The sequence below is a fragment of the Lotus japonicus genome, chromosome 3 (assembly GCF_012489685.1).
Source record: "Lotus japonicus ecotype B-129 chromosome 3, LjGifu_v1.2".
NCBI lineage: Eukaryota > Viridiplantae > Streptophyta > Magnoliopsida > Fabales > Fabaceae > Lotus > Lotus japonicus.
This window is the reverse complement of record NC_080043.1, coordinates 39,922,507-39,945,206: the sequence shown is the minus strand read 5'-3', so window position 1 is coordinate 39,945,206 and position 22,700 is coordinate 39,922,507. Positions and strand designations below refer to the sequence as shown.

General features: G+C 36.3%; 2 protein-coding genes across 3 annotated transcripts; both read left to right on the top strand.

Annotated features, from left to right (window-relative positions):
- Window positions 1-11,949: 11,949 nt before the first annotated feature.
- Window positions 11,950-17,457, top strand: LOC130742605 (acyl-coenzyme A oxidase 3, peroxisomal-like). Of its 2 annotated transcripts, XM_057594703.1 has the most exons (13): window positions 11,950-12,559; window positions 13,731-13,848; window positions 13,928-14,035; window positions 14,178-14,350; window positions 14,442-14,541; window positions 14,651-14,725; window positions 14,862-14,992; window positions 15,409-15,544; window positions 15,625-15,744; window positions 16,424-16,570; window positions 16,650-16,754; window positions 16,835-16,936; window positions 17,057-17,457. In XM_057594703.1, exons 1-13 carry the CDS (start codon window positions 12,087-12,089, stop codon window positions 17,303-17,305), a joined length of 2,037 nt encoding a protein of 678 aa, XP_057450686.1. In that variant the 5' UTR covers window positions 11,950-12,086; the 3' UTR covers window positions 17,306-17,457. The 2 variants fall into 2 exon arrangements, with proteins under 2 accessions (XP_057450686.1, XP_057450687.1); XM_057594704.1 differs by lacking the exons at window positions 13,731-13,848; window positions 14,178-14,350 and having other exon boundaries at window positions 11,951-12,559.
- A 1,142-nt stretch (window positions 17,458-18,599) lies between these two features.
- LOC130742606 (UDP-glycosyltransferase 79B30-like) lies at window positions 18,600-20,741 on the top strand. The gene has a single exon (XM_057594705.1). It carries the CDS (start codon window positions 19,100-19,102, stop codon window positions 20,471-20,473), a length of 1,374 nt encoding a protein of 457 aa, XP_057450688.1. The 5' UTR covers window positions 18,600-19,099; the 3' UTR covers window positions 20,474-20,741.
- The last annotated feature ends 1,959 nt before the right edge of the window (window positions 20,742-22,700 follow it).

Here is a 22,700-nt window from a genome sequence, read left to right as displayed (position 1 = left end):
GGTTTGGTTTCTGATCGGGATGACATCGATGTTGAGGTGAGAATCGAAGTGATAGAAAATCTTGTCAGCTATTTATATCACCATCAAGAACCAATGTCCAGCTTCATTCTTTATGGGTACATAAATCTTTCGCATAATCCTAAAAAAAATAGCAACAAGTTAAGTGAAAATGACAAAATGCTTAATAATTAAAGTTGATTCAAGCTTACGTATTTCAGTGTTTGAAAGGGGTACATCCAGAAGGACAGATACAACCTACACAATTCTTCAATAGTTTTACCTTTGTAAACATTTTCCTAACAGCAAGAGAGTCACAACATATCATGAGTTTACTCTCACTATTAAAGTGTCAACATGCCATGGACACACAAACAAGTCACAACAAATCATGAGTTTAAATTTCAGCATATCATGAGTTTATTCTCACTATTAAAGTGTCAACATGCATGGACACACAAACAAGTCACAACATATGATGAGTTTAAATTTCAACATATCATGAGTGTAAATTTTAGCATATGATGAGTTTAAATTTCAGCATATCATGAGTTTATTCTCACTATTAAAGTGTCAACATGTCATGGTCACACAAACAAGTCACAACATATCATGAGTGTAAATTTCAGATTACAACTTTCAATACATAGAATAAGAGAGGCATAATCGTACCACAAATGAGGGAGGCAGGCACCAAACAGTGTCAGAGATTTGATAACTTTGAGATAAACTAATCTTCCATGCCACTAACATCATAATCTGATTAACATATACCTGATCACTGACGGGATTTCCAAGCATTAGACAATCAAAGTCTCTCATAACAACAGTGTGTTTTCCCATACGCAGCAAATGTTCCCTATGAATAAATGACATTTAACAATATCAGCACTTTATCAATATAAATTTCAATAAGATAATAGAATGCACAATGAAAAATTAACCCACTCTGGATCTTTGTCTTTTTGTTAGACATAAGTAGCCACTTGGGTCTCAAACAGGGTCAACACCATCGCCGGATGTGGAAGGAACTGAGAATTAGCTCTCTCGTGATTATGTGTGGGGTTAGAATTATTATGTGATCAATGGATGTGAAAAATATTTAAATTAGCTAACTACCTTTGGTGTCACTGGTGTAGGGGCAGGGTGAATATATGTAGTAGGACCCATAATTGGTATCTTTGAAGCAGTTACAGGAGTAACACACTTCTCTGGTAAATCCATTGGAGTGGAAGATCCACCTGCTGCATCTAGCTTAGGAGCCTTGGAACCCCTTCATGTGGGGAGGTTAGTTTTTTAACAGTTTTTTGCAAGTAAGGTCCACAACTTGCCTCTTAAAAGCCCCAACAATGCCCTACAAATGAAAAATATTAAGACTAACATTGTTCTAAAAACAATATAACAAAGTGTCAAGTAATAAAACAAATATACTTACATGTGTATTTGAAACACTTCGAAGGCTTTTAGAAAAACGTGGATTCAATGTTGGTCTTGTTGGGTCCCTTCCTATGAATGTCTTTAGAGTGCAAAGAACACCAGAAAGTTGGGGAGTGTGCTGAGGTTGTTTTCCACACCCAACCGCAGAAGGTTTGCTTTGGTTGCACGCCTTCATCTATGTCCAACTGAATGTTCATAATGTCATTTTCCAAAATAGCATCTTTGACTCTACCATTATTTCCTCTCTTTGTGCTTTCAGCAGTTACACTGGCAATAACTTCTTCAGAAGTTGGATCTTCAGTTTGAAATCCATGAACTCCATCACCTCCATGTTTAGATATAAATCTATCAAAACGATCCATCTTAGCAATCAACACATCTTGATGAGTCTGAAGTTGTTGTAGACGAGAGTCAACTTCAATAAACTTTCCCAGGGCAGCGTTGGCACCTCCAACAATTGTCTTCATAGCTTGATTCATCTCATGAACCTCCTTAAACAAAGACTTCGAGTCAGCATAGTCTTCACCAGCGAAGACCGCTTATGTTAATGTACCCACACCGCTAAAAAAAAAATCACAACAATGTTAAATATGGGTGACCAGAGAAGGATCTAGTGTAAGACTTACAGAAACAAACAAGTCAACATAATAGACACATACATTGCTTCACCTCCATCCAATGGAGTGACCAGAGAAGGATCTTCTTCGATAGGCACTTTTTCACCCTTAGCATCCATGTTTTTGAAAAACTCACAAGAAAGAAGGCTCCCTTTAGCGTATGTTAGAAAGAGTTTCAGACTTAGAGATTCTATTTGTATCAAATCTAATTGGGCCCAATATAAATATTACAAACCCAACACCAAACCTTAAAACTACCTTGGTAATATCAAACAGGTCTGCAGAAGTGATGTCATTATTTCAGACCAAGACAAAAGTTACAATTACATGTACCATTACGGATCCCTAACTAGATAGGGGGCCAACATACAACAACTTAATAAAAAATAATGCTTATTAAGATAAAAAAAACAATCATAACAAATAGAAATTAAATAGGGCACTTAATATTAAAATTGCATTACATACTTTAGAACTGTTAGCAAGGATTCCATTCCATACTAATTAAATAATTCACTTCATATTAAATACGATTAAAATACTAAAATACAATTATAATACTACTTATTTAAATTATAACATTGCATATAATGTAGCAAGGATTCCAAAAAGAAATCTAACAACATATGCAAGGAGCACCACCAATGTAGGGTTAGTTGATGCTTCCTTAAAATCAACAACATCCTTCTTCTCATGACATTTGGATGTCATATTAGAGCATGCATCAAAAAGATCAGTGGACGCAGAAGCCACATTTGATGCACTTGCACAAGTTAAGGCCACTGCAGTGTGAACATTGGAATGTTCATCCCAAACTGCAGTTGGGATTGACCTTGCATTAAGTTTACAATGACGAATCCAGGCATTGTAAGCTTCCTTAGGAGTTCCATACTTCTTGAAAAGAAAAGCCATGAACATGGCGTCTGCATTCGTCCCAAGTGTTGTAAATTCTAGGAACTCTTCCAACGAAAACTACATACCTACCAAACCCAAGGCGCTGCATTTTTTCCAACTAAAGCCCCAAACTAGATGAATATAGGTTTATATTATAAATACTTAACTTAGTACATTTATAGTCTCTACCTACCAGTACTTAAATTAATTGTGTATATTAATTACAGAGACACATGTTAAGTCTGTACCTACCAACCCCACAACTCAACCATTATTAACCTGATTATCTACCTCACTTTTTCACTTTTTCATTGTATACTCACCTACTCTACCCCCTAGTGTCAGTAAATGAAACAACTGTATAGCTATATCTATTTCACTGATTCCCCATTCCACCTTTATGGGTCAAAAGAGACAAATGTGAACACCAGCCAGAAGAGACAAAAGTAAACGCAATAAATGCGTGTCAGGAGGTTAGCTGGGCATGAAAGATAGCGGTGAACACAACGGTCATATCAAATTTTTATTGTTTATTAAAATTAGTAAATAATAATAAATAATAAAATAAAAAATATAATAATAAATAGATTTATGTTGTACAAAAATTAATAAAATTCAAAAACAATATTATATCATATACCGAAATATAAATATTTTTAATATGATAGAAAAATAACATAATTAAGTAATATTATTATTATTTATATTTAAATTAAATTTAACTTTAGAGGCTCGAGGCCCAAACCAAAAGCCCAAATAAGTAGTCTATTTTTTTAAACAGTAATAAGAGTAGTCTTTGAAGTTAACAAAAAAACATTCCCAAAAAACTTAAATGGGCTCTAACCCATCTAACATAAATCTTTTCACATTTGACAAAATTAATATTATTGTAGCACACACAAAAATACCCTAATTGAGTAATATTAATATTATTTATATTTAAATTAAATTCAACTTCGGAGGCCCAAACCAAAAGCCCAAATAAGAATAGTCTTTTTTTTTGAAACTGTAATAAGAGTAGTTTTTTGAGTTAACAAAAAAACATTCCCAAAAAACTTAAATGGGCTCTAAGCCATCATAAATCTTTTAACATTTTTCAAAAAAAGACACCGAAATAAGCACTCACATAAATCAGGAAGATCAACACTGGCTCACCCAGAAAGAGAAGAAGAAGACAATACAGTTCATAATATTGAAGAACACAATAAAGTTCATTTTAATTTAAATATCTTCACATGCATAGGGAAAATTAAAAGCAATAATCATGCAAACAACAAATTAAAACAATCTGTATAACAATCTGAATAAAAAAAGGTGCATACCGTATTGAAGATGGCTTCTGGTGTTGAAGATTCAGCCACCACACATAAGTCGTCCTTGAAGCCCAGTCTTCACCTTCGCTGGGTTCATGATGCTTACGAAAAATTAAAACAACAATCATGTCCATACAACCAACAAACAATCTGAATAAAATTAAAAGTGCAGACCATGTTGAAGATGGCTTTCAGTGTTGAAGATTGAGCCACCACAAAAGTCGTTCTTGAAGCCTAGTTCTTCATATACGTTGGTTTCGTGATGGCACAAACAAAGCTCTTCTTGAATCCCCTATCTCAAAGATCGAAGTTGGTTCAGACCCTCAGCTCCAACATCTCAAAATCCTTCTTCATTTCACCTTATGCCTCGCTCGGTGCACCCCGAAATGTCATTATGGTTGGAGATTTCAACAAATCTGTAAAAAATTGACCAATAATCCTAGATCCGAAAACCCTAAATCCCTAAGTCCATAAAAAAACTAACACATAGACACCACCAAATAGAAAATGGTTCTTTGTAAGAACCAGATCCGAAGCCCTTTAACGGAGAGAAAGGAGTAAAATCGACATCAACGACTAAGGGATGCGAATGGTTCCTATGGGTTTGGTTAGGCGATGAAGGGAAAAAATGGGGAAAGTATACAAGGAGAACAAACGACATGCACGATGGCAGAAGGTGGGAATAACATAGAGGAACACGTTTTGAACATATGACGACGGCGGAACGGAGAAGGAATAGATTCCGACGACGAAATCTTGAAATGGAAAAAGGGAGAGGAACACTCTTTGGATTATGAAAAACCTATCCTAATTTATCTTAATTAACCAGATAAGTAGTGGGTCACAATGTTTTGTTTTTACATTTTTTTTTGGTTTTTATTTTGAATATAAAACTTTTACCTTTCTATTACCATGGACTTACTAATATGGATATTAATAATCCAAAGACCTAAATGAATATTGAAAACTATAACTCGAGGTACCCTACGTGAATTGTCCTATGTCAGGGCCAAAAGTGAAAAACTATTTTGTTTTTAAATAAAAAATGAAAAAACCGGGTAAACCCCCTACTCTAGGTCAGATTTGGCTTGTGCATATTTACACAAGTAAAAGCTTGTGCACCATAGGGGGACCCTAGTTCTCGCTTTTTGTCTCCAACATCTTCATAATTACAAGTATTTCTCGTATCAACATACTCTACACAATTCATTAACGTTAGCAAAATGGTCGACTCCTTTCACTCTCTTAGATTAAGACACATTATTTGAATAAGGTCAAAATTATATGCCGGAAGATCACTAATAAAGAATCTTCACCTTCTTGATTCGCTTGAGATATCCACTACAATAATTCATCATCCCTACTCATTGCCTCAACTTATTGTTAAGGGATTAACCGAAACCATTATTGACGACATTTCGTCATTTTGGATCCATTTTTGTCGTTCCTCATATCTAATTATTCCTTTAATTTTGTTGTTCGAATTTAGAGCTTCATAGTAGGCATGACAAACAAACCTGAACCCACGTGTATCTCCAACCCTTAACTCGATTTTGATGGGAAAATTGGATTTGATCGGGTTTTAGGAAAAACTAAACCCGAAGAAGCCTGGACAGGTTTGGGATTGCTAATACACACCTCTAGTTAGAACTTGAACCCTCCCCGTTATACTACTTACATAATTGGAATTGAAGTAGTAGTCAAATAATAATATGTAATTCTTAAACTTATATTTTTAAGATTCTTGACAACTGTTTTCCTAAATTATTTCAAGGCTTAATTGCACTTTTGGTCCCCCACGAATAACAAATGTGCATTTTTTGTCCTAAACGTTTGAAAATAGCAGAATCAGTCCCACACGTTTGTCTCCGTTAGCATTTTTGGTCCCTCCGTTAAAATTATAACTGAAGTTACTTATTGCACCCCCATTTTACTATTCTCACCCCTCACTAGGACCAGAAATGCACATTTATCATTCGTGGGGGACCAAAAGTGCAATTAAGTTTAAAAAATAAAAAAAAACCAAGAAACCCATCAACCACTTCTTCTTATTCTTCTTCTCCCAATTCCCATCTCTCCTTATGCTATGTTATCTGTCCATACCCAGGTGTAGGTTCATCATTAACTTCCAATGAGAACCTGTAAGAAAAAATCAGTATAAGTTTGAAAACTAATACTGCGTATCTCACATGTTTGTGCATGATGAGTACTTGCAGGCCCTGGCAATAAAGACTTGCAACCATGTGTGTGAATGGATAAAAGATGTGGAAAATGAAATATTTTTGCTAGGAGCTAGCCCCTTAACCATAAGAACTTGATGGAGAAGAAGAAGTGGTTGGTGGGTTTCTTGGTTTTTTTATTTTTTAGGCTTAATTGCATTTTTGGTCCCCCACGAATGATAAATGTGCAATTATAGTCCTAGTGAGGGGTGAGAATAGTAAAATGAGGTGCAATAAGTAACTTATGTTAGAATTTTAACGGAGGGGACCAAAATCGCTAACAGAGACAAACGTGTGGGACTGATTCTGCTATTTTCAAACGTTTAGGACAAAAAAATGCACATTTATCATTCGTGGGGACCAAAAATGCAATTAAGCCTTATTTCAATTAAGACGAAAGACTTTGTATTTCTTCATATATTGATACAGATGGCTAAGGATACAATTTATAGGGAAAAGTACAATAAACTTGGAAGAGATAAGTGATAAGCAGCTTATCTTTAACCAACAAATTAAATTTAAAATAAAGATAAGGTGGTTATCTCTCCATTTCCTCTATCTTAACAAACCTTATCTAAATTAGATAACAACCAAATCAAATCTGTTGTTAACAACCTCTTTACCCCCACCCGCCCCCAAGTTGGAAAGTGAACATTGTGAACTCCCAACTTGCTTAAGAAACCGTTAAAGTGCTTAAGACCCAAAGCCTTGGTAAAAATGTCAGCTTGTTGTTGCTTAGTGGGAATATAAGAACTAACAATGGTACCAGACTGCAAATGCTCTCGTAATAAATGACAATCAACTTTAATGTGTTTCGTTCTTTCATGAAACACGAGATTAGCTGCTATATGTAAAGCAGCTTGATTGTCACAAAATAATGGTGTTGGCTCAGTACATGGCACTTGTAGGGATGAAAGTAAGCTTCGTAACCAAATAATTTCACTAGTCGCATGAGCCATTGCCTGATATTTAGCTTCACAAGAAGAGCATGATATTGTTGTTTGCTTCTTGGTTTTCAAAGAAATGGGTGCTTGACCAAGCTTCATAAAATAACCCGTGGTGGAGCGCCTAGTTGTGGGACAAGCTGCCCAATCTGAATCACAAAAACCAACTAGCTTCAAGTCATTAAGTTCGGGGGAGAACAATTCCTTGATCTGGATACTATTTTAAGTAACGAAGAACGCGCAAAGCAGCATCCCAATATGGTTGTTTAGGTTCCTTCATGAATTGGCTTAGGATATGTACTGAGTAAGTAATTTCAGGCCCCATGATGATGAGGTAAATTAGGCGCCCAATAAGGCACTGTAACGTTGTGGATGGAAGCAAGGCTTTCCAACAACAACTAACAAACATGGTGTTGTTCCATAGGACATCTACTAGGTTTGCAACCCATCACACCCATTCATTCAAGATATCAAGAGTGTACTTGCGCTGGTAAATGAATAAGCCTTATGGTCCTCGTGCTAGTTCAATGCTAAGAAAATACTTAAGTTCCCCAAGATCATTCATGTGGAAACAATTTTGGGGACAAAGTTTAAAGCTACTGCAAGCATTGGAGTTATTTCCAACAATAATAAGATCATCCACATAAACAAGTACAACCAAGAAGGTATTTTCTGATGTGAAAGTAAACAAGCTATGGTCTGCATCAGATTGGTGAAAGCCATACTGCACCAAACTTTGGGACAAATTTGCATACCGATTCGGGAAGCTTGATGAAGACCATATAGTGATTTTCTTAAACAACACCCTCGATTCGTTTTTGGAACTACTACCGGGAAGGAGCTTCCATATACACTTCTTCCTCCAAGTCTCCATGAAGAAAGACATTATTCACATCCATTGGGTACAATTGCCTTCCCCTTGCGGTTGCTACCGACAACAAACAAAGAATTGTTTTCATTTTGGCGAAATGAGTAAACGTCTCTCTAAAATCCTCCCTTCAACTTGAGTGAACCTATTTGACACAAGTCGTGATTTATACTTTTCTATGTCTTCATTTTCCTTGCATTTTATCTTGTACACCCAACGACATTCCACAAGCTTCTTCCTATTGGTAGTGGCACTAAAGTCAATGTACTGTTCTTTTCAAGGGCATGAATCTCCTGCTCCATTGCTTCACGCTAAGGTGCATGTTGGACAACTGGAGAATAGTGTTTAGGCTCATCATGTAACAAGGTGGAAGCAAAAAAAGCTTGATGTCTAGGTGAGAAATTTTCATGATGAATATAATCAGACAAAGGATAGGACATACCAGAAGACTTTGGTTGTTTCGATGACTTGGATGAGGATTTATGCGAAGCAATGTGACGATAATAGTCTTTAAGATATTGAGGAGGTAGTTTGGCTCTTTGATCTCTAGGTAACATCTCCACTGCATTCTGATCATGTTCTCCACCTTGCTCTACTTGCACTACATCACCATTTCTTCCTTGCTCTACTTGCACTAAATCATCATTGTTGCCTTGCTTCCCCTCACTTTGATCATCCCATGAATTACAGCTTCAACATGCTGGTTATCTTCTATTGCAATTTCAATATCCAAGAATATCTTGTTGCCTTCTTGTTGTTCAATAATGGATTGAGTTCTAGCACTCTCTTTGCAGGGAAAAATATGTTCATAAAAGACTACATCTCTAGATGTGAAAAATTTACGCAAGTCTGGATCATACAACCTCCACCCCTTTTGTCCTTGAGGGTATCCAATAGAGATGTATCTTCTGCCTCGTGGTGCAAACTTTTCTCCTGGTTTGAGGTCCTTTGCCTAACAAAGACACCCAAAAGAAAGTTGACTATAACATGTTATTTTTCCAAAGATCATCTCAAAAGGTGTAGCCCCTCCATTCACCATTGTAGGTATCCTATTAATAAGGTTAGTGGTATTGACAATACAATCACCCCAAAAGGATAAAGGAAAGTTTCTTTGAAATCTGAGTGCCATGCAACATTGAGAATATGTCTATGCTTCCTTTCCGCACGACCATTTTGCTGAGATTTTCCTACATATGAAGTTTCATAGATGATACCCTCCTGATGAAGGAATTAACTCACCTTTGAATTCATAAGTTCAGTCATGTTATCATTACATATTATTTTTACTTTTACTTCGAATTGAATAAGATGATCAAGTGCTTCTGAAAGAATTGTGTCACCTTTGAATTCACAAATTTAGTCGCGTGATCACTTCGTATTATTTTCACTTTTGCTTCAAATTGAATAAAATGTTCAAGTGCTTCTGATTTTTCTCTTAATAGATATTCCCATACAACCCGAGAGTAGTCATTAACAATTGTGAGAAAATAACGAGAGCCATTATGCGATGCTGTGTTATACATACCTCATAAGTCACAATGCAATAAATCAAAGATTTTTCAACCTTATTATTGCTGAGAGGAAAAGAACCACTGTAATGTTTTGCTCAATGGCATACATCACAACAGTATGATTTATTCTCTTCAAACTTAAAATTCAAAACTTTTGATAGCATAGACATAACTTGACTTGAAGGATGACATTAACAACTTCCCATGTGGGCACTGTTATGTATAGATGCTCTTTTAAATCACACACATTTTTTAGGATAGAAGACAGTGAGGTCATATGATGTGAGGCTCCACCGTCTAGAATCCAATTATGTGTGTGATGTATTGTGGCATTAACAGACATGGAATCATATTGATCGCTGCCTCCTTTCACTTGCGATCCATGAAGAGCCTGACTTGGCTCCATTGTTGTGTTGTCCGCTCATCCTAGCCTTGCCCACCTGATTGTTGTTTGTCTAACCTTGACCAACTATGATAATTTTTCTTTAGGAAGCACAACAACTAATGGGGTTCTTGGAAATGGTGGCTGCAAATTGTAATTGATAGAGGAAATTGGTTTCTTCTCTGTCTCACACTTCAGTCCCTGATCTTCTGCTCTAATGCCCTATTTTAAAGAGGCAAACAATAATGAGATAAAAAGGACGAAAGACTTTATATTTCTTCATATATTGATACAGAGTGATAAACAATTTATAGGAAAAAGTACAATAAACTTGGAAGAGTTAAGTGATAAGCAACTTATCTCTAACCAATAATTAAATTTAAAATAAAGATAAGGTGGTTATCTCGCCATCGCCTCTATCTTAAAAAACCATATCTAAAGTAGATAACATCTTCTTTAGTTTATTTTTTAGGTTATATTTCCCACATTCTAGACCCTTTAGTCCAGATAATGAAATCCAAACTCATAAAGTACTTGCTTGATATCGACTTGACCTTCCCCACACAGAAAAATGAGAAATATAATAATTAAAAAAAGAAGTAAGAGATATGACGAGTTAACGATTAATGTGATAAGAAAAGAAGAGAAACAAATTATAAGTAAAAATGTAAAAAAAAAACAATTAGAAGTAAAAATGAGTGGATGAACCAAGACGCTTTCATGCAAGTAACAAAGTCGTTGCCCCCGAAGAGAAATATTTTTCCGTTAATATATTCACATTTTTCTTTTGTCTTTGACTCGAATGCCTCCACCCATTCAGGTACAGCCACTAGGTTCCCGAATGATAGTTGAAGTGGTAAGAGCTATAATATATATAAATTGAGAGAGAAAGGTGCATAAATCAAATCTCTAGGAGGTTTGGCCGATAAAAAAAAGGTGTAATCACTAGGATTGACATTGACAGAAGCTCTTGATTTTCGTTGGGGTTTACTGTTAACAATGGAGTTTGGTTCAAGTATGATTGCTTGAAGACAAATTGGTTACAACTCTTTCATGCGGTTTAGGTTGAACACATACTCTCACAACTTATATATTTCATAACTCTTAGAGCATCTCCAATGCTAGTTCTTATTCCTTAGTTCTTAGCATTATTCATGTAAGCCCGTATTGCCACATGTGCTTAAGCAACTTTCAAGCAATTTTGCTCCAACCATGAGTTCTTAGTTCTTATCACTATTCATTTGATCCCACCAATCACATTATTTATATTTTTTATTTTTATAAAGTAAAAAACAAAACTCATGTAATAAAGTAATTTGGATGAGAGAGAAATAATTAATATTTTAAGCTATGAACTCAAAAAGTAAAACTCCTTATATATATATATATATATTTTTGATAGACCAATGTTAGTTGTTAATTGTTAGTAAATTAGTTCCTTCACCAGGATTCGAACCCTGACCCTTCACCCTGCAAATCCCTTCATTCTCTTATCTCACCAAGTGAGCTACCCTTCCCCTCGTAAAACTCCTAATATAAGAACTGAGTTCTTATTTTTAAGAACTAAGATCTTCATGTTAGCATCTCCAATGGTAAAGTTCTTAGTTCTTAACTAAAAAATAAGAAATAAGAACCTTGCATTGAAGATGCTCTTACCACTTCAACTATCGTTCGGGAAACTAGTGACTTTCCACTCTATGGGTTGACTTGTAATTGTGTACCAGCTTGCTTGACCATTTTTCATTTTTTATCCTGGTTCCTGCATGCAATAATGAAGACAACATTTTCGAACATTTCCAAGATCACCTGTCCTTTTCATTCACCATTGTTTTCTCAGACACACTTCTCTACTTTTCTTCCAAATTCTCAAACTCGAACAATGCATTCTTCAAAATCCTCTCGCTATGAACAACTACCACCACCGCGTTTCCCGGCGAATCAAAATCCTCCGCAACCACCTCCGCCGCAACTCACCACCAGCCACTGCCATTCTCAACCGCAACAACTGCCTCAGCTACTCCCCTCCGGAGCTCTCAGACTCAAACCCCATCACCTTCGACGTGACGGAGATGCGGCGGCTGACCGACGGCCACAACCTCGACGACCGCGACCGGCTGTTCGGTCTGATTACACAGAGCGGCCTCTTCAACCGCCGCGAACTCGGCGGAAGGGTGTTCGTTTCCCCCGATTACAATCAGTCGATGGAGCAACAGCGCGAGATGACGATGAAGCGAATCGAGTATCTCTTCGATCGAGGGGTTTTCCGAGGATGGCTCACCGGCGATGGGCCGCGAGATGAGCTGAGGAAGCTGGCGCTTCATGAGGTTATCGGAATGTACGATCATTCGCTTGCTATTATGCTTGGCGTTTTCTTGTGGTACGTTTTCTACAAAGTGCAATGTCATTTTGTTCTTGTGTTTTGGTACAATGTGAAGTCAAGTATTTCAGAGTTCATTTGATCCATGAAATGTACCTCAAGAACTAATTTGATCCAAAAAATATTAGTGTTACGAGTGAACTCGATAGTAAACTCACGAGTTTACCTAAGTTTACCGAGCTCACCTGATTTTACCTTATCAGAAAGAGGGTTTACATGGGATTTAACTCGTTTTGGTTACCTAGGATCGTAAGAGTTTAAGAGTTAAAACTAGAGTTTAACAACCATGTGTAACCCTTTATTAGATCATTCAAGTTTTGATTTTTGTAATTTGTACTTTGTTGTAGGGACTAGTTGATTGTTTATTCTCTTGTATATGCCTGGTTTTCATGTTTTTCTTACACTAATGCTATGATTTCTGGTATAAGAGGAAACAATTTGATATATTTACACCTATTTTTTCTTACTTCCAATTCCTACTCTTGTCTTCCTATCTGTCTTTTCTTTTTCTATTACAGCGCACGTCATATCTTCCACTTTTCTCTCTTTTATTTCTTTCTCACTGAGGGTGTAGGTGGAAATGGAGTGTGAATATAACATTAGTGAAGGGAGAAGATACAAGATGGAACTGGAGAAAGTTGTTAGAAAAATAGTACATTAAGTCAAAAATAGATATAAGAATGATAAGAGACATAAGAGAGGAAGTGAAGAGTAAAAAAATGGTTTTCGTAAGTCAAGAGAAATTAGTTGTTTGCTACTTTGCTTGCATTGCTGAGTACAAGCCTTGTTGTTTGTTGGTGTTGTATATGTGAGATTGGGCGTGTTTTTGAATTATGCTTGTAGATTCTTTGAAAGAAGAATGTTTTTTTTAAGTTCAGCACCTACCTATAGACACATTCTTTGCCAGGCAAACTTCTAGGACATATAGTTTAAAGTGCTTTTGTTATCTCTGAAGCTAGCGGTGGGGAGAATCATAGCCTAAGTAAATTAGTTAATTAGATTAATTTTGACTACTATCTTTTTTCTTAATGTTTTCCATGAGGTGATTGTAGAAAACAAGAAAAGTTGGTGGATTACTTTTTTCAGCCCCCACACATGCAGAAAAAAAGGAAAAAAAAAAACACTTTTATAATTGAAATCGTTAAATTTTCTGATGAACAATGGATTTCAGGGGTGGGGCCATAAAGTTTCTGGGAACCAAGCCCCATCATGACAAGTGGTTGAGAGCTATTGAAAACTATGAGATCAAAGGTTGTATTGCTATGTCTGAGTTGGGCCATGGAAGTAATGTATGTGAAGATTACTCATTAATTATGCTTTTACCCTTTAGCACTCAATAATTCTTTTCAGACTAATTCTTTTTCATAGGTCCGAGGAATTGAAACAGTCACTACTTATGATTCAAATTCCGGAGAATTCATCATCAATACTCCATGTGAATCGGCTCAGAAGTATTGGATTGGTGGTGCAGCAAATGTAAAGATTCTTTTGTATACTTCTTGATAGCTTTTTAAAAGCCTAGTCTGCATAAGATTGTTTGGGTGCTTACATTTTTCTCCTCTTACATCTCTGTATATATTAAGTATTAACATTGTATTATTAACATTTTTGTATTCAGCATGCAACGCACACTGTAGTCCTTTCCCAACTCCATATAAATGGAAAAAATCAAGGTGTGCATGCTTTTATTGCCCAAATCAGGGATTCAGATGGAAACATATGTCCAAACATCCGAATAGCTGACTGTGGTCACAAAACTGGTTTAAATGGAGTTGATAATGGCCGTATATGGTTATACACATTTTTTCAAACTAGATTCCACCTGATAGATGAATTTTATTGAAATGAAAATTTATAAAAAGTTCTGGAAATCTGTCTGCAGGTTTGACAATGCGAGAATACCCAGGGAGAATTTGTTGAACTCTGTTGCTGATGTTTCATCAAGTGGCGAGTATCTGAGTGCAATAAAAAATGCAGACCAGGTGATTGCCTTTTAGATAGATGATATTCTCTTTGTTATTCTTCTACCCTTATTTATTCCCATTCGAAAGCTTGGTCAAATATATTTTGTTTGTGTCATTCTTGCTCCAGAGGTTTGCAGCATTCTTATCCCCTTTGACCTATGGTCGTGTAACTATTTCTGTTGGTGCTGTTTACATCTCCAAGGTAATGATGCCATCTTTTATTTGTGGGATTGATCACATTTGTGTGTTTTGTTATTTTTTTCTTTTTTTATGTTTAACAAGCTCACACCAAACTCCTAACATCTGATATTATCATGCAATTCATTTGCTGCTGTTAGATTGCCTTAGCCATTACTATAAGATATGCATTGACAAGGCGGGCCTTTTCTATTGCACCAAATGGACCTGAAGTACTACTGCTTGACTACCCAAGTCATCAACGGCGTCTATTACCTTTACTTGCCAAGGTGTAAGTCCTCTGATCACGAATTTTAATATCTAGTAGCTGAGAGCTCAAAATGATTCAAGTCTTTCATGAACCTGAAATACCACTTTAGTATTTATCCTGTATAATTTAAGACCCCTTGTGTTTTCCCATCCAAAATATTAAGAATCTTTGAAATGTACACTCAATACTACAGTATCAAATTCGTTTTTGTTATATACAATTTTGAAGATCATTCTAGAAAGAAAGCATTTGATGTAAAAGCAATATGCAACAAGGACTTGGGGAAGCGCAACATAAACACCTGCTTTGTGGCTCATATCATGTGTTGTAATTTTAAAATAACTAGTTAGAGATTTGATAAAAGTGACTATCCTAGCTTGACCATTTGCAGATATAAGAATGGACCTGTTCATATTAATTTTACGTTTTTTCTACAGATATGCAATGAGTTTTGCTGCAATTGAGCTCAAAATGATGTATGCGAACAGAACGCCTGAGTCAAAAAAAGCAATTCATATTTTTTCTAGTGCATACAAGGCTACTTTTACATGGAATAATATGCGTACTCTTCAGGTAAGTATTGCTATTATTCATGGATTTGATAGATTGTATTGTTATCAGTGTGATTCAGGTTCCTTTAATGCATGAATTAGGAATGTCGTGAAGCCTGCGGAGGACAAGGCGTTAAAACTGAAAATCGTATTGGTCATTTCATGAGCGAATTTGATGTGCATTCGACGTTTGAGGGGGACAACAATGTTCTGATGCAGCAGGTAGGATGGAGTATTCTGTTCAATATGCAATTTGAATAATAAATAAGAATATGTTTTAAATTCAAACCAAGGAGACACATCTTGTGGTGTTTGCGAAGCAATAATTGAATCCTTGGTGCTTGTTTTAGATTATTTTCATTTGACATTTTAAAGATAGTGAAAATACAGAAAGTTATGCAAAATCTGACTATGAGGTTACAATTGGGGACTCTAGCTTCAATGCTTGAGACTTCAAGTGAATTTTTTGTAGACAAAACCAACTATGCGCCTTTCATCTAACAGGAAAAACTTTTTGGTTGGTCTGTTTATAAATATAACATTTGAGCCTTTTCAAGTGGCTAGAACTTATTTTGGTTCTTATCACTCTTATAAGGTATTGTGTAAGACCCCAAAGGAATATTAAATAAATGATTGTGTTAGGAACAAAATCTGTTCTTATGCATTGAGATATTTAACAATACATAGTCTATCAATTGAAAGAATATGTTTTATATGTTCTTATTTATATAATTAATCATGGTTGATATGGGTGGAACCTGTCAATAGACTTTTCGGTTATGATTTTCTACTTATCCACTTGAAGTAGCATGAAATGATTCATGTCAAATGCTAGCATCATTCAGCTCTTTTTTGTTCAATGTCGATGTATTGACTTTATGGGTTGTACATTCCATCTCAGATGAGCAAGACACTCCTTGCAGAATATATAACACGTACGACAAAAAATGAGCCATTTAGAGGTTTGGGATTAGAACACATGAACAAACCTTGGCCTGTTATCCCATCTCAGTTAACAAGTTCCGCCATTAGGAGCAGTGAATTTCAGGTAGTTTTGATTATGCCTGTTGATATTTCGAATAACCTGTTGGAAGCTTCTATTTGTTTCTTACCCCTTGTTTACACAGATTGATCTGTTCCACCTAAGAGAGCGAGATCTATTGAGACGTTTTGCTGCCGAGGTTTCAGAATACCAATCTCATGGAAAAAGCAAAGAGTCTGCCTTCATTCTAGTAAGGATTCTACCCGTTATTGCTAATTATTCCATTCATCTTTACACTGTCTTACAATTTGACACTCTTTCCTCTACCAGAGTTATCAGCTTGCGGAGGACTTGGGCAGAGCTTTCTCAGAACGAGCAATACTGAAAACATTCATGGAGGCTGAGTCAACTTTGTCAGCTGGTTCAGTGAAGGTAAATCATATTATTTCTTGACGAATATTTTGACATACATTTTTGTTGATCAATTATTTCTAGGATAAGGAAGCGAAACAGACAATTTATTGATTTCTTTATGTTTATTTTCCTCTATAGAATGTCTTAGGTCTGTTAAGATCATTGTATGCCATGATGTGTGTGGATGAAGATGCTTCCTTTCTTCGATATGGATACTTGTCAATAGAGAATGCTTCTGCAGTGAGGAAAGAAGTGCCAAAACTCTGCTCTGAACTTCGACCCCTTGCACTTGCCTTGGTTAGTTCATTTGGTATTCCTGATGCATTTTTGAGCCCTATCGCATATAATTGGGTTGATTCAAATTCTTGGGATTTGTCTCAACATTAATACCTGGTTTCTGCACGTGACTTATTGGGTGGAGTATAGTGGTATGCTTACATTACAGTTTTGTTTTAGTTTCCTAATTGTTAAGGAAATGTGAACGATGTTTTAGTTATGATTTTTTTGGTCACCATAATTTAGTTATGAATTAATACTCATTTTCGTTTCACTACATTTATAGTCCTTGTAAATGTAAGTTTGAGCAGAAGAGAAGAGAAGAGAAGACCGATATAATAAAAATGTGATGAGAAATAACGATAGACGGAGAGAGGTGAGTAGTGAAAATAAAAGTGTGAAAAAACCACTGCTTAGGTATTCGCTGGGTTGGATGTTTAAATTTGGAGTGCGGTAAACAACTTAATTACACACTCATGACAAACTTATGACAATAAACACTTATTCATAAGCTAATTTGAGAAACATATTAAAATAATTTAAAATAGGTTATATGCAGGAACACTTTTATTTATAAGTATTTCTAAATAGCTTATGAAAATAAACTCAAAACAACTTATTGGAAGACTATGTAAGGTCTTCAAACACGTGCATAAGGGTTTATGCTATAAGATAAGCTTAAATTGATTCTTCCAAATGAGGCCTTTGTCTATTTAGTTTCTTTCATATTTTTCTGAATCATGAATGGTGCAGAACAGCAAAAGTTAGGAAAAGAACTACCACTTCATATGAATAGGAATCAGAATGGCAGAAATTAACTATAGTCTAGACTTGCAACTAGATTTGATTCTAAAACTCAACCGTCATATCAAAGATTATTACTGTTCCAGGTATTCGTTTTGGTCGTTTATCGAGGCTGAGTTCAGCATATCTCTGGGTAAATCACACTTGGTGAAGGCTAGAAGTAGAGAACTACTGTTCCAGTTATTAGTTTTGGCTTGGTTGCCGATAATGTAATTCAGTGGTCGGAGCAACCCCCAAGCATGGCTTGTTCACTCGGAGGCGAGACCCTCATGGCGCTGGTTGAACCCCCACTAGTTCACAACCAAACATGCCAGTAGAAACCGGTCCGAGAGCGTTTAACTGAAGACATGGTCGACTACATGCGACAACCGGGAACGGCCATCAAGGGCTCTCATTCTACCACACTTGTTTGGACCCAACAAGATCAACCGGGAACGACAATCAAGGGCTCTCATCCTACCACACTTGTTTGAACTCAAGATTCGATCGGCTACGCCAAAACAAATTGTTGACGACAGCGTTTGGGATCCCATTGTTAAAACACAGCGTCCGGGATCCCATTCCCCTTTACAATCAATACCATGTATTAATACGCACCTTGATAGGTTGGGGATCATGGTTACCTCTGGCTGACTTCTAGACCTACATTGAATGAATAACTTGATCCAGAGCCATTAAAATATCAATGTGTTTAGCCATTAATGTTCTGTTTTATTCTCCAAGCATAAATGTGTACCAACGCATCCACCTATTAGTAAAAGCCACATGTCCACTTGTCCATTTAGCCCTGCTCTAAATATATCCAACGGTTGAGGTTTCTGATAGAGTAGGGACTGGGAGAAAATTCTGCTGAAGAGTATCCGCGCTTCCCATTTATCCATATAATCTTTTTTTATGAATTTTTTATAACATTTTATCTATCTTTCACCATCATCATATCAACCGTTGCAGCCACATTTTTCCCGTTAGACTCGCCTGTTCCTATGATTAAGCAAAAACATATAACAACAACAACTCATTCTACCTTAACTTCTCTGGTTTAGTATCCTCTGCATCTTGTGTTTTATTCTTTTTTCTTTTTCACCTTTCTGGTTCACAATAATGGATCCACAACGTTCCTTGCACGTAGCAATGTATCCATTCCTAGCCCTTGGTCACCAAACAGCATTTCTCCAACTATCTGACAAGTTAGCCGAAAGAGGCCACAGAACCACATTCTTCACACCCAAAAAAGCACAAGCCAAGCTAGAGCCTTTCAATCATCACCCTCATCTCATCACTTTATTCACCATCACCCTTCCTCATGTTGAAGGTTTACCTTCTAATGCAGAATCCACCTCAGATGTGCCTTACCCTCTAATACCTCACATCATGACGGCAATGGATCTAACTCAACCTGACATAGAAACTCATCTTAATAACCTCAAACCTGACATTGTGCTCTATGATTTCACCCACTGGATGCCTACTTTGGCGCGACGTTTAGGCATCAAGGCCGTCCATTACTGCTCTGCGAGTTCTGCGATGATCAGTTACACTATTGCGCCAACAAGGAAAGGAACAAACGTAACTGAAACTGACCTCATGGAGCCTCCTCCAGGGTACCCTGATTCATCAATCAAGCTTCATTTACACGAGGCGCGAGCCTTTGCTGCGAAAAGAAGAGAAATCTTTGGCAGCAATGTTCTTTTCTATGATCGCCATAACAAGGCCATAAGTGAAGCTGATGCCTTGGGATACAGAACTTGCAGAGAAATTGAAGGTCCTTATCTTGATTACATTGAAAAGGAGTTCAAGAAACCTGTGCTCACTACAGGACCGGTTATACCGGAGCCACCTAATTCTGGTTTAGATGAGAAATGGGCTTCATGGCTTGGAGGGTTCAAACCAGGTTCAGTGGTTTATTGTTGTTTTGGAAGTGAATGCAATTTAAGACCAAATCAATTCCAGGAATTGGTGCTTGGTCTTGAGATCACTGGTTTTCCATTCTTGGCAGCTTTGAAACCCCCTTTTGGGTTTGAGTCTGTTGAACAAGCACTTCCAGAGGGGTTTGAAAAGAGGGTTCAAGGAAGAGGGATTGTTCATGGTGGATGGGTTCAGCAGCAATTGATTTTGGAACACCCTTCTCTGGGGTGCTTCATTACCCATTGTGGATCAGGTTCTTTGTCAGAGGCTTTGGTGAATAATTGTCAGTTGGTGCTGTTACCAAATGTTGGTGATCAGATTGTGAATGCAAGGATGATGGCCAACAACTTGCAAGTTGGGGTGGAAGTGGAGAAAGGTGAAGAAGATGGTTTGTACACCAAGGAAAGTGTGTGCAAAGCTGTGAGCATTGTGATGGATGATGAGAATGAAACCAGCAAAAACGTTAGAGCTAATCATGCTAGGCTTAGAGAGATGTTGGCTAACAAAGATTTAGAGTCTTCTTATATTGACAATTTCTGCAAGAAGCTTCAAGAGATTGTTGAGGATTAGAAGTTAGAACCCAAATTTTTAGAGCAATACAAGTTGTGTTTAATGATAACTAACTTGGTCTGAGTCCCTTTCATTTGTCTCTTTTGAATTTGTGTGGTGTCATGTGATACATGAGGTACTTGAATTGGATTGGTTGTGAGATGATGTGGTCATTACTCATTATTGAGTTCTTCAAGCTGGAGCCTGAAATTCAATTCAAGCAGTTCTCATATGTTTTAACTAGCATAAGTCTCACATTATTATCTGAACTATTTGGACAATTTTTTTTTTTTAACCACAAGTATCCTCTAATGAGGCAATTCCTTTCGACTCGGTGTGATACAGATCAAATGTCGCCTAAAAGTGCGTCTCTTGAGGATCAAACATTCGACGTTTTGAATTCAAACAACCACTTTTAACCATTGTGATCGACACTCAATAAAGTGAAATTATAATTTTTATTTATTTTAAAAGTTTCATAATAAAATCCAATATTTAATTTTCTGATTATTATATACCTGAACTATATATTATAGTCATACATATATCATGACTAAATATATATATATATATATATATATAAATATAAAAGAGGGATATATTGACTCCAGGAGTCAATCTTATCAAAGCTACTCCGCTTAATAACTTGTAGTAGGAGATGAATTTGACAAATCTAATCATTGGATTAAAGGTTTCAAATGAGTAGATCAAGTATACAAAATTTCATAAAATTTAAAAATCATTTGGCACTTCATCAAACAACTTCAATTTGATAGATAACAAATGTTTTGAAATATAAGTAAATATCGGCTATGATATTATATACCTACAAATTTTCAAATTAACTAAAATTTGGTATACATAATCATCATGATTATATTATATAATACATCGGTTAGATTTATCAAATTCATCTCCTATCGCAAGTTATTACGCGAAGTAAGTCTTATTGATTGACTCCCGGAGTCAATGTATCCCTCCTCATATATATATAATAAACGGAAAGAACGTATTATATGAAAAAAAAAAAAAAAACACACTATTATTTGAGTTATTTGGAGAAAAGTTTCACTTAAACTTAATACTAAAAATTCTACTATAAAATCCAATCTTTTATTATTTTAAAATTAAATCCATGTTGCAATATATTGATATGTTTTCAAATAATGTAACCTTAAAATTTTATTTTTTTGGCTATAAGGAGGGGACGACGCCCTGAAAAGACAAAAGCAATTAAGGACCAGGCTCAAGCGACAACAGAGGATCCCCGACGCCTAAACACAAGCTCTTCAAGAGCTTCTAGGGATTGTTGATAGTCGTTGGAGCGTGTAGAACATCTTGAGTTATAGTCGTTGGATCAAACGGTCTTCTCGTCAGGTGCATTAAATGCACAGTGTCCTTTTTCTGAGGCAAAATGCTACAAAGTGTATCTTGTCAGTTGGTTGGTAGCATCCAGTCCTTTAGAGAGAGAGAAAAATGAAACTTGATTTTGACAACGTTGTACTTGTTTCCTTGATCAATGTGCTTTGTGAAGTATCACCTGATTCTCTGCACTTGACTTTCCCCTAAAGAATGTCCGAGAGATCTTCAATTTGAATGTGGCGCTCTTTCTCTAGACATTATCTTTATTGGTCAGCTTTGAGATAGACGATGAAAAACTTCAATAAGTGTAGTCTTCTCTTCTCTCAGACGATGTAGCAGATTTGACTTTCTTTGCTTGTATAGTTTGCCTTTGCTGCTTTGACCTTTCTTATCTTGAATGGAACGTCTTCTTCCATAGTCTTGTTCTTTGGACATCAGACGATGAGGGATGTGAGTCATAAGTGCTGTTTTCCTGAAATATAGTTAATGTTAAATTTTTAAGCATTAAACTTATACTCTTGAAAATTGCTATCATTCAAAATATGATAAACGATGTATTCAACGTTTGAACTTAACACTTAGGAGGAAATTCAAAACAGTCCCCATCTTGGGGAGAAATCTCCTCCTCAGTTCATGTACGTGGCCGGGACTTTCCCCTAGCCTCATTCTTTAGATTAATTCCCCTTTGTTGATTAGGGCACCCATTCAACCCAGGTGGGCCCGTTAATGTTGACTTAACTCCTTCTCCAATCACGGGGGCAACACCATCCAAAACTGTCCCACCATAATCAATGCGTGTGGGATCCAAGCCATTATTGCCCATCATCACCTCATCATGTTGCTCTCCAAACGACTCTTCAAAATCAGCACTCGTCTCTTTTAAATC

Coding starts and splice junctions, on each gene's coding strand:
- LOC130742605 (XM_057594703.1), top strand. CDS start 12,087: ATGAACAACTACCACCACCGCGTTTCCCGGCGAATCAAAATCCTCCGC. Junction 13,849..13,927: donor AGTTGGGCCATGGAAGTAAT/GTATGTGAAGAT, acceptor TCTTTTTCATAG/GTCCGAGGAATTGAAACAGT. Junction 16,571..16,649: donor TTAGGAGCAGTGAATTTCAG/GTAGTTTTGATT, acceptor TTGTTTACACAG/ATTGATCTGTTCCACCTAAG.
- LOC130742606 (XM_057594705.1), top strand. CDS start 19,100: ATGGATCCACAACGTTCCTTGCACGTAGCAATGTATCCATTCCTAGCC.